Here is a 12,988-nt window from a genome sequence, read left to right as displayed (position 1 = left end):
TTCTAGATGTTACAGGAAGGTTTCTGGAAGTCAGTGTGTGTTTTCACTCAAGAAATGTCCACCTAAAAATGAAATCATTACCTTTGTGTTCCATGATGCAGCATACTGACTTAATACCTGCCTTGAGACACTACTTAAGGTTTTGGTCTCTGTATCTTTACTGATGATTTTCATATGAAGAGGGCATGGCAGAACCCTTGTGTGGCTGCTCTGGAACGCCAACTAAATCTGTACACCTGCAAGAAATAGGATTTTATTTTTCATGATCATTGCAGATATTTTAGAGGCTGTAGCTTCTGTATTTAGTTGTAGAATATCTTTTGGTTACTATTTCCCTTTGTATTCTGTCAGATTCTTACCCACACTTTCATCCTTTGTTTCTACTAACTCTGTTCTGGGCCTTTAACAGAAGCCCAAGATGCAGACATTTAGCAAGTGATTTTTTTCCTGCTGCAGAGTTCAGCATGGGAACTTTGGCTGCCAAGCTATCATTAAAAGCCCAGGAGCAGAGCCAGTAGAAACTGTGGCAATTCTCTCCATTCTTAACCATGATTAAGAAAGTTTCATTTGCTGTTTTTACAGTTCCTTGGTCTCTGAACTAATGAAAAGAATCAGTGTTTAGCATCAGTGTTTAATGAATTTTCCAGTCTCCTGGGTGGTTTTATGTATTTCATCATCAGTACCTCTAGGTGGAATGGTTTGTGAATTCTAGTCTGTTAAAGAGAATAAACTCTTTTGTGTTCTATTAAACTATGCACTGTGGCCTCAATTTTTATGATGCTTGGTTAGAAAGGTGATTGTGATTTTTGGGGGGAGGGGGTTTAAGCCATCAAGATGGAAAAATTTAATCTTAAATAAATCTTTTTTACTTAAGGGAAAAGTCTAGACCTGCAGAGTAATCTTACGCATGTTTATTCAGAAGTCCATTGTGCTTAATGTGTTGAATCCCAGAAAGTGTGTACAAGATTGCAGCCTCTGTGAATTGCAAAGAAAATCCCAGTAATCATTGACACTATTGCTTTTTAAAGGGTCTATGTCTGAATAAGAATTCAATGGCTTGCAGTAAAGACTTACTTTTTTTGCTGTTGCATGCAAAAATGGTTAAGAAGTAAAATTCCCTAAACCCCACTTCTCTGTCTTCGGTAAGGCTGTTCCCCAGTGCCAGCAACCATCATTTTCAGGCATAAAGTCAGAAAAGGATACGTCTACGAAAGTAGACGATTAGCAGGGTGTTATGCTGGCTCAAAAATCTCTCTCAAAGGACATGGATACATGTGTATAATGACACAACTAGATTTTTCTAACAAACATTGTATGGGTTTGGACTCAGCTTGTATCTCCTCATTCCAATACAACCTTAAAGAGCAGAGAACATGATGCTTACAGCCTTCTGCCATCTCATTTTGAAAGTCCTTTCATGCTCAGTGACCTAAACAAAGCTCTCAAGTAACTCTACTGGGTGAAAGCTACCACAGAGTAAGATAACCATATGACAGTGCAAGCCTAAGATGGTCTACTCAAAAGTAAGCCCCACTGAACTCAATGGGACTTACTCCTAGGTAAGTGTGTATAATATTGCAGAGTAACTGCTAAAAACCCACATTCAAAATCTATTTACAGTAGCAGTGCACTCAAGTCAAACTGTAGCAGCCTGCTGGTTTGCAAATTAGTCTTACCACTCAAGTATTAAATATGAAATAGTAAAAGCAAACTTATTGAATCAATTCATTAGTACAGCAGTAGGCAAACTTTCAAATTAGGCAGAGCCCTTCAGAAAGAATGGACAGATAGCTGGATGCAAAGTGTAACTCAGCACCCAATGCTATCACGATGTCCTCTTAACAGCTGCAGAATACTCAACATTGCCCCTGCCAGGCAGCAGCACCAGATATCAAGGGAGAGAGGTAAGCTCTTTTTTTCCTTTCACACAAGAGGAATGAGAGATGGAGAGGGCAGGCTGGAGCAGGCAGCAACTGGGCTTGAGGTAATCCCTTGTCAATTTACCACCTGATGCAAAGTTTTGACTTGTGGCATGGATGGACCACCTCTGGGTAGACGCATACTGGTTTGCATGTATTCAGGACTGCAAGGGCAAGGGCTAATTGATGTAATTATATATAAAATTTATTGAGAGCCATTTTGAAGACCTGGTATGGGTCAAAGGGCAGAATACAAATATTTAAACTATCTTGATTCAATAATGATACCAAACAGGTGACAAGACATTAATTACACACACACACACACACACACACACACACACACACACACACACACACACACACACACACACACACAGAGGACTGTACCAAAAATTGAAAGCATCTTCTTTGCAGTTTTCAGGTCTGTGATTTTCATGTGGCAGGCAGGTACTTTATCCAGGCAACCTTGGCTGCTGCCCAAAGCCCTGGAGATCAAGGGGCCTTATGGCGAGCAACCTAACAGGTAGACGTTGCCACTGCCTCTTCTACCATGTTACGTGCAGAGCACACATCAGCACTAAAACAACGTGTATAATCCCACAAGTGGGATTTAAATTGCAGCTAAGCAATTGCTATCAACTGCATTCGGATCTGGGTGAGCTCATCCCTCCTGTGGTCTATGCCCAAACTTTGCTGTTACTTTGTGCTGCCATGGTGGCATCACCTCCCTACCCAACAGGTAGATGGCAGTAAAGAGCCCACTGAAGTCCACTGCTTGGAACGAAGTTCTTAGAAATCAACATTATTCCTCAAGTTTCTTTATCTGTGATCAACACAAGAAATCCTGAAATAGTTCTGTCACCAAGACAGACAGCAGAGACTACAAAGGAGACCTTCACAAATATCTGTTATACAAAAATATCTGTTATACACGCTTCAACAGATCTGGAAGCATCTTGCCAGCAGGGAGCAGTATTGTTCTGCCTTTTCTTGCCAGTGAGGCCTGCTCTTGGCTGGAACATTACCATGTCCACTGCATTGGGCTAAAAGCTCCAAATGCCTTTTCATTGCCTGTCTGGGTCCTGTGGCAAGGTAAGTCCCAGAAGATGAAGAGTCTGCAGGAAAAATGATGGAGGAGGAGCCGTGAGCACCATGCTGGATGAAGAGGGGCTGGCAGCAGGGAGAAGGAGTTGGTGCAGGTGGAGGTGAAGTGGTAAGCGATGCACCTGTTGCTGCTGGAGCTGAAGCTTGTCCAGCAGAAAATTATCCAAGACCTACAAAGAGGAAAGAATCAGGATTGTCAATAATTTGTGTGACAAAGTATTTTAACAGTCCTTTATTTTACCTCTAATCTTAGGTTTTTGCCATCCAGCCCCAAGGTATGCTGGATTTTATCCTTACAACAAACATTCAAGGTGCATTAAGCTAAGGAACAGTGATGTGCCAAAGATCAGACAGTGAGCATCTTGGCAAACCTGGTGTTGCTTGAGTTTTTTACATCCAAGCACAGTACTCAAAAGGATTTGCATATGCATGTGTACATGCATATGTGAGAGAGACTGTGCAACATGTACTGGCACACACAACTGGTCGTGGGGCTACCAACTTAGAGGTCTCTATGTAAAGCTCTATTACTGCTAATATTAGAATGTTCCCTCAGTCATGTTCTTTCTCCCTACCCTACAAAATTGCTCTATAAATCATGAACATTAAGGCAGACAGGATCAGATTATGGTACCTGTACGCGAGGCAAGGTACTCTCAGCAGGCAAGAGGAAGGGCTCTCCCAGGACTGTCCCGACACGGGAAGAATATACGTGGTCTCCTAGCACGGGACTCAGTATCAGGGTCAGGTGCACCAAGAGCTGTTTTGGGAAGGCTGCCAGAAAGAGAAATGTGTTAAACTTCAAAGGAAATAATGATCTTAGATATCCAGCATTTCTATTACCATGAGGGCTAGAAACTTGATCCTCAGCAAAAAAAAAAAGAGGCCAGGGATTTCTGCGTCAAGTTCAAGATCATTCACTGCACAACTTTAACCTTGAGCTAAAAATGCAAGGGGTATGCAATTGGAGAGACAGCAGCTGAGTTTTTCAAGGAGTTCAACTGTTTACTTTCTGCTCCTGTCTGTTTCTCCATTTGCATTCTACACCACAGTGCTCATCCCAATATCTCCACAGGGCCTGCTCTGTGGCTGCAGCTCTACTACACCTGTCAGAGGCTGCAGCTGCAGCAAGGCACAGCCATTACACGAATCCAGTACTTTGAAGCGCGTGAGTGTGTTTTTAACCTCCTTTCTCTGGAGGCTATTTCGAGATGGGGAAGCTACTGGCACCACCTGCAACACAGAGAGGCCACAAGTCAGTCACTGATAATAGCAGCAGCCAAAGAGAGCTAGACTCAGCCCTATTGCCCAAACCCAGATAGCTACTTCTTAGGTATAGCAAGACCAGATACATTTGAGAGTCTTTTGGGTCCAGAGCTCCTTCAGCAGGGACTGTAGTGTACATAAACTGATGGGGCACATGCTGCCCCATCAGCAAGCTCCCTAGAGCCATGGTCTAACCCCTCCATTAACTCTTTCCTCACCAGCTCACAATCTTCAACCTGCATCAGCTTGAGGCCTGTGCGAACTTCCCCCTCCAAGGCTGCAGGGATTCTGGTAGTGACAGCACTGAAAAGAGAGAGTTCACTGTGAAGCCAGTAGGGCCAACAATTTTCTGCTTGGAAAGATATAAGGAAGGCAGGATGGTATGTTACAATCCCAACCTTTTAGGATTGTTTTTCGTCTCATCAGGGAAATGGAAAGAAATTAGAAAGTCTAACTCACCAGTAGGTAATTTCTGGTTGTCCTGCTTTTCGGCACTGGACATAGAAGTCTTGGAGATGCTGGATGGTGTCCTGGCAACTCGAGAGCAAAACAAGTCCAGAAGTTTCCCTGGGGATATACAAAGTACAACTTCTTATTCACTAGAACAGGGGTGTCCAAAGTTTATGGCAGGAGGGCCATACCATCTCTCTGACAGAGTCAGAGGAATTAAAAAAGGGGAAACTTTTTAATGACAGAGGGAAAAAAGAATTAATTTACATTTCAAATTTGAATAAATTTACATAAGTTGACATAAATGAATACATTAAAGATGAAGTTATATGAATGAATGAAGGTCTTGCAATAGCTCAAGGCCTCTAAAAGGCCTTGCACAAAGCAAGGCTGGCCTTTCCTTTACTGCCGTTACTGCATCACAGTCGTGAAACAGCAAGCAGTGGAGGGAGCCCTCATCCTACAGCTCACGCAAGAAGTCAAACAGTTGCCCTCAGCGCTGAGAGCAGTTGTGTCAGGCCAGTGCGGGCTCCAGCAAATATCTGGAGCGCCAGAGGCTCATTAGAGACTGGGGGCTCCTTGCGGGCCGGATTGGGAGTAACTGAGGGCCGCAAATGGCCCCTAGGCCGGGGTTTGGGCACCCCTGCACTAGAAAAAGGCACTAATATTCCCATTCTACGGAAGATTATGACTTGTTAAAGTCCACTCAATGGCTGAGATGGGGTTTGAATCTAGGGCTAAAGTCCAAAATACTTTCCCATTGTCCATACTGAACTGCCATCCAATGTACATGTCTCAGATCCACAGCTAAACAGAATCATCACCCCCTCCTCAACAGGTCGCTTTAAATCTAGGCCACTGGAAACCAAAAGCAATAGCCAATCACCTACAAAGAGACCCTTTGAATCAGATACTATTGGGTGTGGATGAGGAAAGGAATAGCTGAAACTGGTTTGCAGGACATAGGAAGGAGCTTAGTACCTTGTAAATACTTCTAGGAAATCCCAGACAGTTTGGGGAGGTGCTGGAGCTTCTCTCTTAGGTTGTTGAATTGGCAACCTTCAGTCTCGAAAGACTATGGTATCGCGCTCTGAAAGGTGGTTCTGGCACAGCGTCTAGTGTGGCTGAAAAGGCCAATCCGGGAGTGACAATCCCTTCCACACCGGGAGCAAGTGCAGTCTGTCCCTGGTCTGTCTCCCTGGCTATGGGCCTTCCTTCTTTGCCTCTTAGCCTCAGACTGTTGGCAAAGTGTCTCTTCAAACTGGGAAAGGCCATGCTGCACAGCCTGCCTCCAAGCAGGCCGCTCAGAGGCCAGGGTTTCCCACTTGTTGAGGTCCATCCCTAAGGCCTTCAGATCCCTCTTGCAGATGTCCTTGTATCGCAGCTGTGGTCTACCTGTAGGGCGCTTTCCTTGCACGAGTTCTCCATAGAGGAGATCCTTTGGGATCCGGCCATCATCCATTCTCACGACATGACCAAGCCAACGTAGGCGTCTCTGTTTCAGCAGTGAATACATGCTAGGGATTCCAGCACGTTCCAGGACTGTGTTGTTTGGAACTTTGTCCTGCCAGGTGATGCCGAGGATGCGTCGGAGGCAGCGCATGTGGAAAGCGCTCAGTTTCCGCTCCTGTTGTGAGCGAAGAGTCCATGACTCGCTGCAGTACAGAAGTGTACTCAGGACGCAAGCTCTGTAGACCTGGATCTTGGTATGTTCCGTCAGCTTCTTGTTGGACCAGACTCTCTTTGTGAGTCTGGAAAACGTGGTAGCTGCTTTACCGATGCGCTTGTTTAGCTCGGTATCGAGAGAAAGAGTGTCGGAGATCATTGAGCCAAGGTACACAAAATCATGGACAACCTCCAGTTCATGCTCAGAGATTGTAATGCAGGGAGCTGAGTCCACATCCTGAACCATGACCTGTGTTTTCTTCAGGCTGATTGTCAGTCCAAAATCTTGGCAGGCCTTGCTAAAACGATCCATGAGCTGCTGGAGATCTTTGGCAGAGTGGGTAGTGACAGCTGCATCGTCGGCAAAGAGGAAGTCACGAAGACATTTCAGCTGGACTTTGGATTTTGCTCTCAGTCTGGAGAGGCTGAAGAGCTTTCCGTCTGATCTGGTCCGGAGATAGATGCCTTCTGTTGCAGTTCCAAAGGCCTGCTTCAGCAGGACAGCGAAGAAAATCCCAAACAAGGTTGGTGCAAGAACACAGCCCTGCTTCACTCCGCTTCGGATGTCAAAAGGGTCTGATGTGGAGCCATCGAAGACAACAGTGCCCTTCATGTCCTTGTGGAAAGATCTGATGATGCTGAGGAGCCTGGGTGGACATCCAATCTTGGGGAGAATCTTGAAGAGGCCGTCTCTGCTGACCAGGTCGAAAGCCTTTGTGAGATCTATGAAGGCTATAAAGAGTGGCTGTCGTTGTTCCCTGCATTTCTCCTGCAGTTGTCTAAGGGAGAATACCATATCAGTGGTGGACCTGTTGGCTCGGAATCCACACTGCGATTCTGGATAGACGCTCTCTGCAAGTACCTGGAGCCTCTTTAGTACAACTCGGGCAAACAGCTTTCCTACAACGCTAAGGAGAGAGATGCCGCGGTAGTTGTTGCAGTCATCCCTGTCACCTTTGTTCTTGTACAGCGTGATGATGTTTGCATCCCTCATGTCTTGAGGTACTCCACCTTCTCTCCAGCAGAGACAGAGGATTTCATGCAGCTCAGTGACGATGATCTCTTTGCAGCATTTTAGGACTTCAGCAGGGATGCTGTCTTTTCCAGGTGCCTTGCCAAAGACAAGGGAGTCCAGGGCCACGTGAAGTTCTTCTAGGGTTGGTTCACTGTCAAGCTCTTCCAGCACAGGCAGGCACTCAATGTTGTTCAATGCTTCTTCGGTGACTACATTTATCTCTTAGGTATTCAGCACGCAAGTGCAGTTTTGGCTGAAGCATTAATTCACATAGATACACCTGCTAACCACTGCATGAAGGAAAAAGTCTCACATGTGGCAGGGGCTAACATATGTATTTGCTTCACAGAGACACTTTACTTTCACTGTTCTGATTTTTCAGTAGCTGAAAGCCAGGACTCATTGAAACGCCACTCAGGCCTCTAGACGCACAAAAGAACTAATCACAAGTCTTACTTCCCTTTGGAAGCCCAGGAGGGAGGACATAACTAAGAGAAAGTTCTAACTAGAGAAATTAGACTAAGCACCAGCTCTACTCTAAGGCAACAATGGAAATGGTTTTTACCTGGCACTCTACTGTTTCTCTCCCAAACCCAGGACCTGGAACCCAATATCACTGCAATATAACTATAATGTAGCTCCTCTGTTTATCCCCTGTACCTCAGACATTCTTGAAGCACTCCAACTTTAACAAAATTCCTTTGTTGACCACCCCACTCTAAGCAACCTAGCACTAATCTCTCCTTTAAGGTAAAAGAGGACTCTCTATTGTTTGTGTTGCAACCGACTAAATGGCTACTCCTGCTAACTGGACCCCTGCCAACTGGGTAAGAGGCACTTTTTCAAGAGAGTGCTCCTCTTTTATTTAGCAGGAGGAGAGTAACTGGCCTTCCTCACCCCAGCAGTGTCTTTTCTAGTGGCTGTCTGCTGGTGTTCTTTGGCATCTTTTTAGATTGTGAGCCCTTTTGGGACAGGGTACCATTTAGTTATTTGATTAATCCTGTAAACCGCTTTCTGAACTTTTTATTGAAAAACGGTATATAAATACTGTTAATAAATAATAATAATAATAATCCTCTAGAATGTAATCCATACTGTAAGCAACTGTTTTTCTTCCCAACTCCCCAAATACTGTCTTAATTACATACTTTCCTGCAGCTTTGATCACCTGGAGGTTCTCAGGGAGGCCCAGTTTCTGGCTTAGATCAGTCAGAAGGGACAACAGAGTCAACTCCCCTGGTTTGCCTGTAAACACATACAAACAGGTCAGTGCCACATGGAACCAAGCCAGGGCTTCCCACTACTACTGACCGATCCTTTCCCATTCTGGCAGAGGTTTGTTGGCCCCCACACTGCAGCTAGTTTCACTTTGGGAGCACATCTGTCTTCCCAGTATGACTTACTCATATCCCAGAGCACTGTCACCCCAAGCCCCATGGGCATACATACCTGCCACAGGCAAGCCAGAGGGTTTGCTGATGGCCACAAGGTCACCTGGAACACAAAACAGCCAGATGCTTCAGGGATGGGTATCCAGTATTAGTGTGCTCAGTAAAAGGTGTAGAGAACAACTCCAAAACATGCTGGTAGTTCCTGCTACAGCAAGAACACAGCAAGAGTGTGGGTGGGATTTTTCAGTAGCTGGAAGCCAGGACTCCTTGTGATGCAGTGCTCCCTCTACAGCTTTACTCTCATTCCCTTTTCAGATGTATCCCTCTTTTCCTAATATCAGTTTAATAGCCTAGATTGGGGGGGGGGGGAGAGATATACAATTGTTTTAGACTGTGAGCCCTTCAGGGACAGAGAATGTTTATTTATGTTGATATGTAAATCACTTTGTGAACTACTTTTGGTGAAAAGCAGTATATGCATATTCTTTTATGAAAAGAAGAGTTACATTATAGACCCTAAGACCGGACCACCAACATTGTGGCAAGAGACATTCCACAGGAACAAGGTAGGAGTTAAACTGGATAATGATACCAAGTAATAGAAATCTACACTGCATTTCCAACAGAAGATTAATCTATCATCATCAGTTTGTAGCACACAATTCAGAATATCTTCAAGGTGGCTCATATCTACACAAAATCAAAATATCCCATACAAATTCATAAAACAGTATAAGTCCACAATCACAATAACACAGCAGCAAAAAAAACAAGGAAGGAGCAAGATCTCTGCGGGCACAAATTTTAGTGCTGGTCATCTTGCTCTTCAGCACAGGATGTCTCATGGGCATCCCTCCTTCACCTCAAGAGAACAAACTAAGATAGCTTGGCCATCACGCCCTCCCTCTAACATACCTTCTGCATGCACTAATGATGCTTCCAGCAACCTCAGCAATTCCTCACGGCCCAAGGGTTGCGCTGGCCCCAAGATGCTTACTCTGCTAGAACCCTCTGCTACTGGTTTTTCCAAGCCTCTTTGCTTCTGCAGCATCTGGTACCTGCAAGAAGAGAAACTGTAAAAAGAGTCAGTCAGCCACTCAGCCTCAGGGTCCCTATTTCCATCTGCACACAGCTTGCTCACCACTCTCAACCCCCATCAATACATAAATACTGATTTGGATTAACATCCTACCCTAACCCAAAAACTTAGCTATGCCAACAGCACTCTCGATGTTAATGGCTCAGTTTCCACTAAAAGCTTTGCAACAGAAAGAGAAAACAACGAACAGGTGCAAAAAGGGAGCAGGGAAATGAAGAAAAACAGATTCTTAATAAATACGTGCATAGAGAACAACCTGGATCTTCTGAATACAGGCAAAGTGCAGCAGAAGGGGAAATTCTTAGCATATAGGGGAAGGGGAAATTCTTAGCATGGACGCTGTCCATGTCTGTCTCCATCTCCAAGTCGCTGACCGGTCAGTTGGTGTTATATGACCAGTGTATGTGTTATATGGTTCATTCTCTAAATCTTACTGAAATTCATACAACTAATGAGCAAACATGAACTTTACTCAAGGACTTTACTCAAAACTTTAGTTTTGGACTCGACTCCTAGATACAAGACTTTGCTATTCCCCAAACTTCAAATCAGGTGACAAAACAAACTGAAAGTCCAAATAAATGAGTCCATTTTGTTACTTATTTAAGATATTCATGAACTGCTTTCCCAAAGTGATAAACATAACACTGACAGACAACAAAATAATCATAACAAAATATAGTATATGTAGGGGCCATTAACAAAAAGTAGCCTCTCACACTCCCATCTCTCAGCCCACTGTTCATCCCCCAAGACTTGGAAAACCAGAGAGTCAATGTTGCCTACAGAGCATACCTAATCTGGCAACAAAGCCTCCTAATAACTGATACTGGGTTCAATCCTATCCAATTTTCCAGTGCTGATGCAGCCATGCTAATGAGGCATGCATTGCATCCTGCAGTGGGGAAGCAATCACAGAAGCCTCCTCAAGTGAAGGGACTGTTTGTTCCCCTACTTCAGGGCTGCCTTGCAACTGCATTAACTCTGGAAATCTGGATAGGATTGGGCCCTGTATTTACTAAGTGGGGAAATGCACATGCTAGAATTACTTCTCAGAAACCATCCTTTCTGAGGGTCCAGGACTGAGCCTTAATGAGCTCTGGCTCCAACAGATCCTTGTACAGATCTCACCCCACGTCCCATATCGGTGGGGGAGGTCGGTTTAAATGGGAAGTGTGACTGTATGGCAAGGGCAGAGATAAGAGCTTCCACCCAGTGACTTTATTGCCACCCATGGAAAACAGTCTCCATCTCTTGAACTCACTGTTGTTGCCATTTTTGTTTGTGGCAGAGAAGCAGAAATGCTTCTCCCCATCATCACTGCATCTCCATGTCAGGGCAGAGGGATGCCCCTGGTGGGTTTCCAACTGTCACACAGCATGGAAGGGTTTGAAAAGCTACACCTGCCCAAACACCCTCTTCTATACAGTGGTTAAAAGTATAGCGGGCACTCTGTCCCCCTGTGTGTCTGGTCACCCTAGCCCTATGCACATTGACCTGGAAAGAAGCATCACAGGGTGGCCAGCCTCAGGCAGCTCCCACTAAGCCACAGCTACAGTGTGAGGGATAATAATTAGGGTGACCAGATGCAGAGGGGGACAGAGTGCCCCCCATACCTTTAACTACTGTACATAACTGTCTAATTACTGTATACAATTCCCACTCAGTCTCAATTGCAATAGGGGAGGATAATAATTAGGGTGACCAGATACAAGGGGGGTGGGGTGGGGACAGAGTGCCTATTAAACACTGTATAGAACAGAGAACTGGGGCAGGGGCAGCTCAACATGAAAGGGCTTGAATAGCTGCCCCTTCCCCAATTCCCTCTTCTATACAGTGGTTAAAGGTACAGGGAGCACTCGGTCCCCCTCTGTGTCTGGTCACCCTAGCCCTATGTATATGCGTATACATATACATATATGCATATACACCCTAGATGTGTATGCGCAACCTCCTGATTTCAGAAATGGGTTAAGTCAGAATGCCAGATGTAGGGGAGGGCACCAGGATGAGGTATCTTGTTATCTGGTGTGCTCCCTGGGGCATTTGGTGCACCGCTGTGAGATACAGGCAGCTGGATTAGATGGGCCTATGGCCAGATCCAGTGGGGCTGTTCTTATGTTCTTATGCACATTGAGCTGGAAGTGCCACTTCGTGGCTGGCCACAGGCAGCTCCCACCCAGCCTCAGCTGCAATATTGGGGGGGGGGGAATAATCAGGGAGAGCTGCCCCTGCCCCAGTTCCCTCCTCCATACAGTGGGTAAATGCATAGGGGGCCCTCTGTCCGGCCAGCCTAGTCTTCTGCACATTGACCTGGAAGGAGTGCCTCAGGGTGGCTGGCCTCAGGCAGCTCCCACCCAGCTGCAATGGGGGGATAATTAGGGTGACCAGATGCAGAGGAGGACAGAGTGCCCCCAAACCTTTCCCCAGTGTAGGGAGGAGGGACTGGGGCAGGGGCAGCTCAACATGGAAGGGTCTGAAAAGCTGCCCCCAGGCCCTCTTCTATAAAGTGGTGAAAGGCATGGGGGGCACTGGTCACCCTAGTCAAGGCCCCAGTGGCAGAAGCCCCGCCCCCAAGGGGGTGAGTGAGTGGCAACCTGGCTCCCCCCCCCACCTTCAGCCTTCCTCCTCCTCCTCCTCGTGAGCCTCTCACCAGGCACGGGCGCTAAAGGGCGCCTGCGGGCTCCTGCGCCCGCACAGCCAGTGCCAGCAGGGGCTACTGCTGCGGGCCATCGCGGCCGACCTGAGCAAGGCAGAGAGCTCCATTCAGACACACACGTGTAGGACTCGGAGGGGGGGAGAACCTATCAGCGCTGAGGCTGAAGGGCGGCCTCTTCCACAGAGCCTCGCTTCCTCTTGCCTGGCGCCATCTTGAGGGCGGGCGAGCCGCCTATAAGAACAACGCGAGCAATCGCCGTTAACCATAGAGTCTGCCCTCCAACGGGGGGAAAGAGAGGCCCGCGCTAGAACAGCGTGTGCGATGGAGAAACCGTTATCTTTCACGCATGCGCACTGTAATTTCTACCTGTGCTGTCGTAGGGCGCTCGAGGGGGCCGTTAGCTTTCACGCATGCGCA

The 12,988-nt window shown here is 46.3% G+C and overlaps 1 protein-coding gene across 6 annotated transcripts in view; it reads right to left on the bottom strand.

Moving 5' to 3' along the window:
* RPUSD3 (RNA pseudouridine synthase D3) overlaps nucleotides 1–12,988 on the bottom strand; it is an 18,452-nt gene extending 5,464 nt beyond the window's left edge. Inside the window, exons 1-9 of one of the 6 annotated variants that reach the window (XR_010793965.1) lie at nucleotides 12,566–12,834; nucleotides 9,729–9,886; nucleotides 8,872–8,916; nucleotides 8,571–8,667; nucleotides 4,752–4,859; nucleotides 4,511–4,595; nucleotides 4,133–4,259; nucleotides 3,661–3,800; nucleotides 2,292–3,196 (exon numbers count right to left, since the gene is read on the bottom strand). Coding sequence is in view for 5 of the 6 variants with exons in the window: in XM_066618381.1 (XP_066474478.1) it covers nucleotides 2,987–3,196; nucleotides 3,661–3,800; nucleotides 4,133–4,259; nucleotides 4,511–4,595; nucleotides 4,752–4,859; nucleotides 8,571–8,667; nucleotides 8,872–8,916; nucleotides 9,729–9,886; nucleotides 12,566–12,678 (1,083 nt within the window). In the remaining variant the exon portion in view is untranslated. Of the gene's footprint in view, nucleotides 1–2,102; nucleotides 3,197–3,660; nucleotides 3,801–4,132; nucleotides 4,260–4,510; nucleotides 4,596–4,751; nucleotides 4,860–8,570; nucleotides 8,668–8,871; nucleotides 8,917–9,728; nucleotides 9,887–12,565; nucleotides 12,835–12,937 lie in introns of those variants that run through there. The other 5 variants (XM_066618384.1, XM_066618381.1, XM_066618382.1 and 2 more) reach the window with 5 other exon arrangements.

The sequence above is a fragment of the Tiliqua scincoides genome, chromosome 2, assembly GCF_035046505.1.
Source record: "Tiliqua scincoides isolate rTilSci1 chromosome 2, rTilSci1.hap2, whole genome shotgun sequence".
NCBI lineage: Eukaryota > Metazoa > Chordata > Lepidosauria > Squamata > Scincidae > Tiliqua > Tiliqua scincoides.
This window is presented reverse-complemented; position numbering and strand designations above follow the sequence as displayed.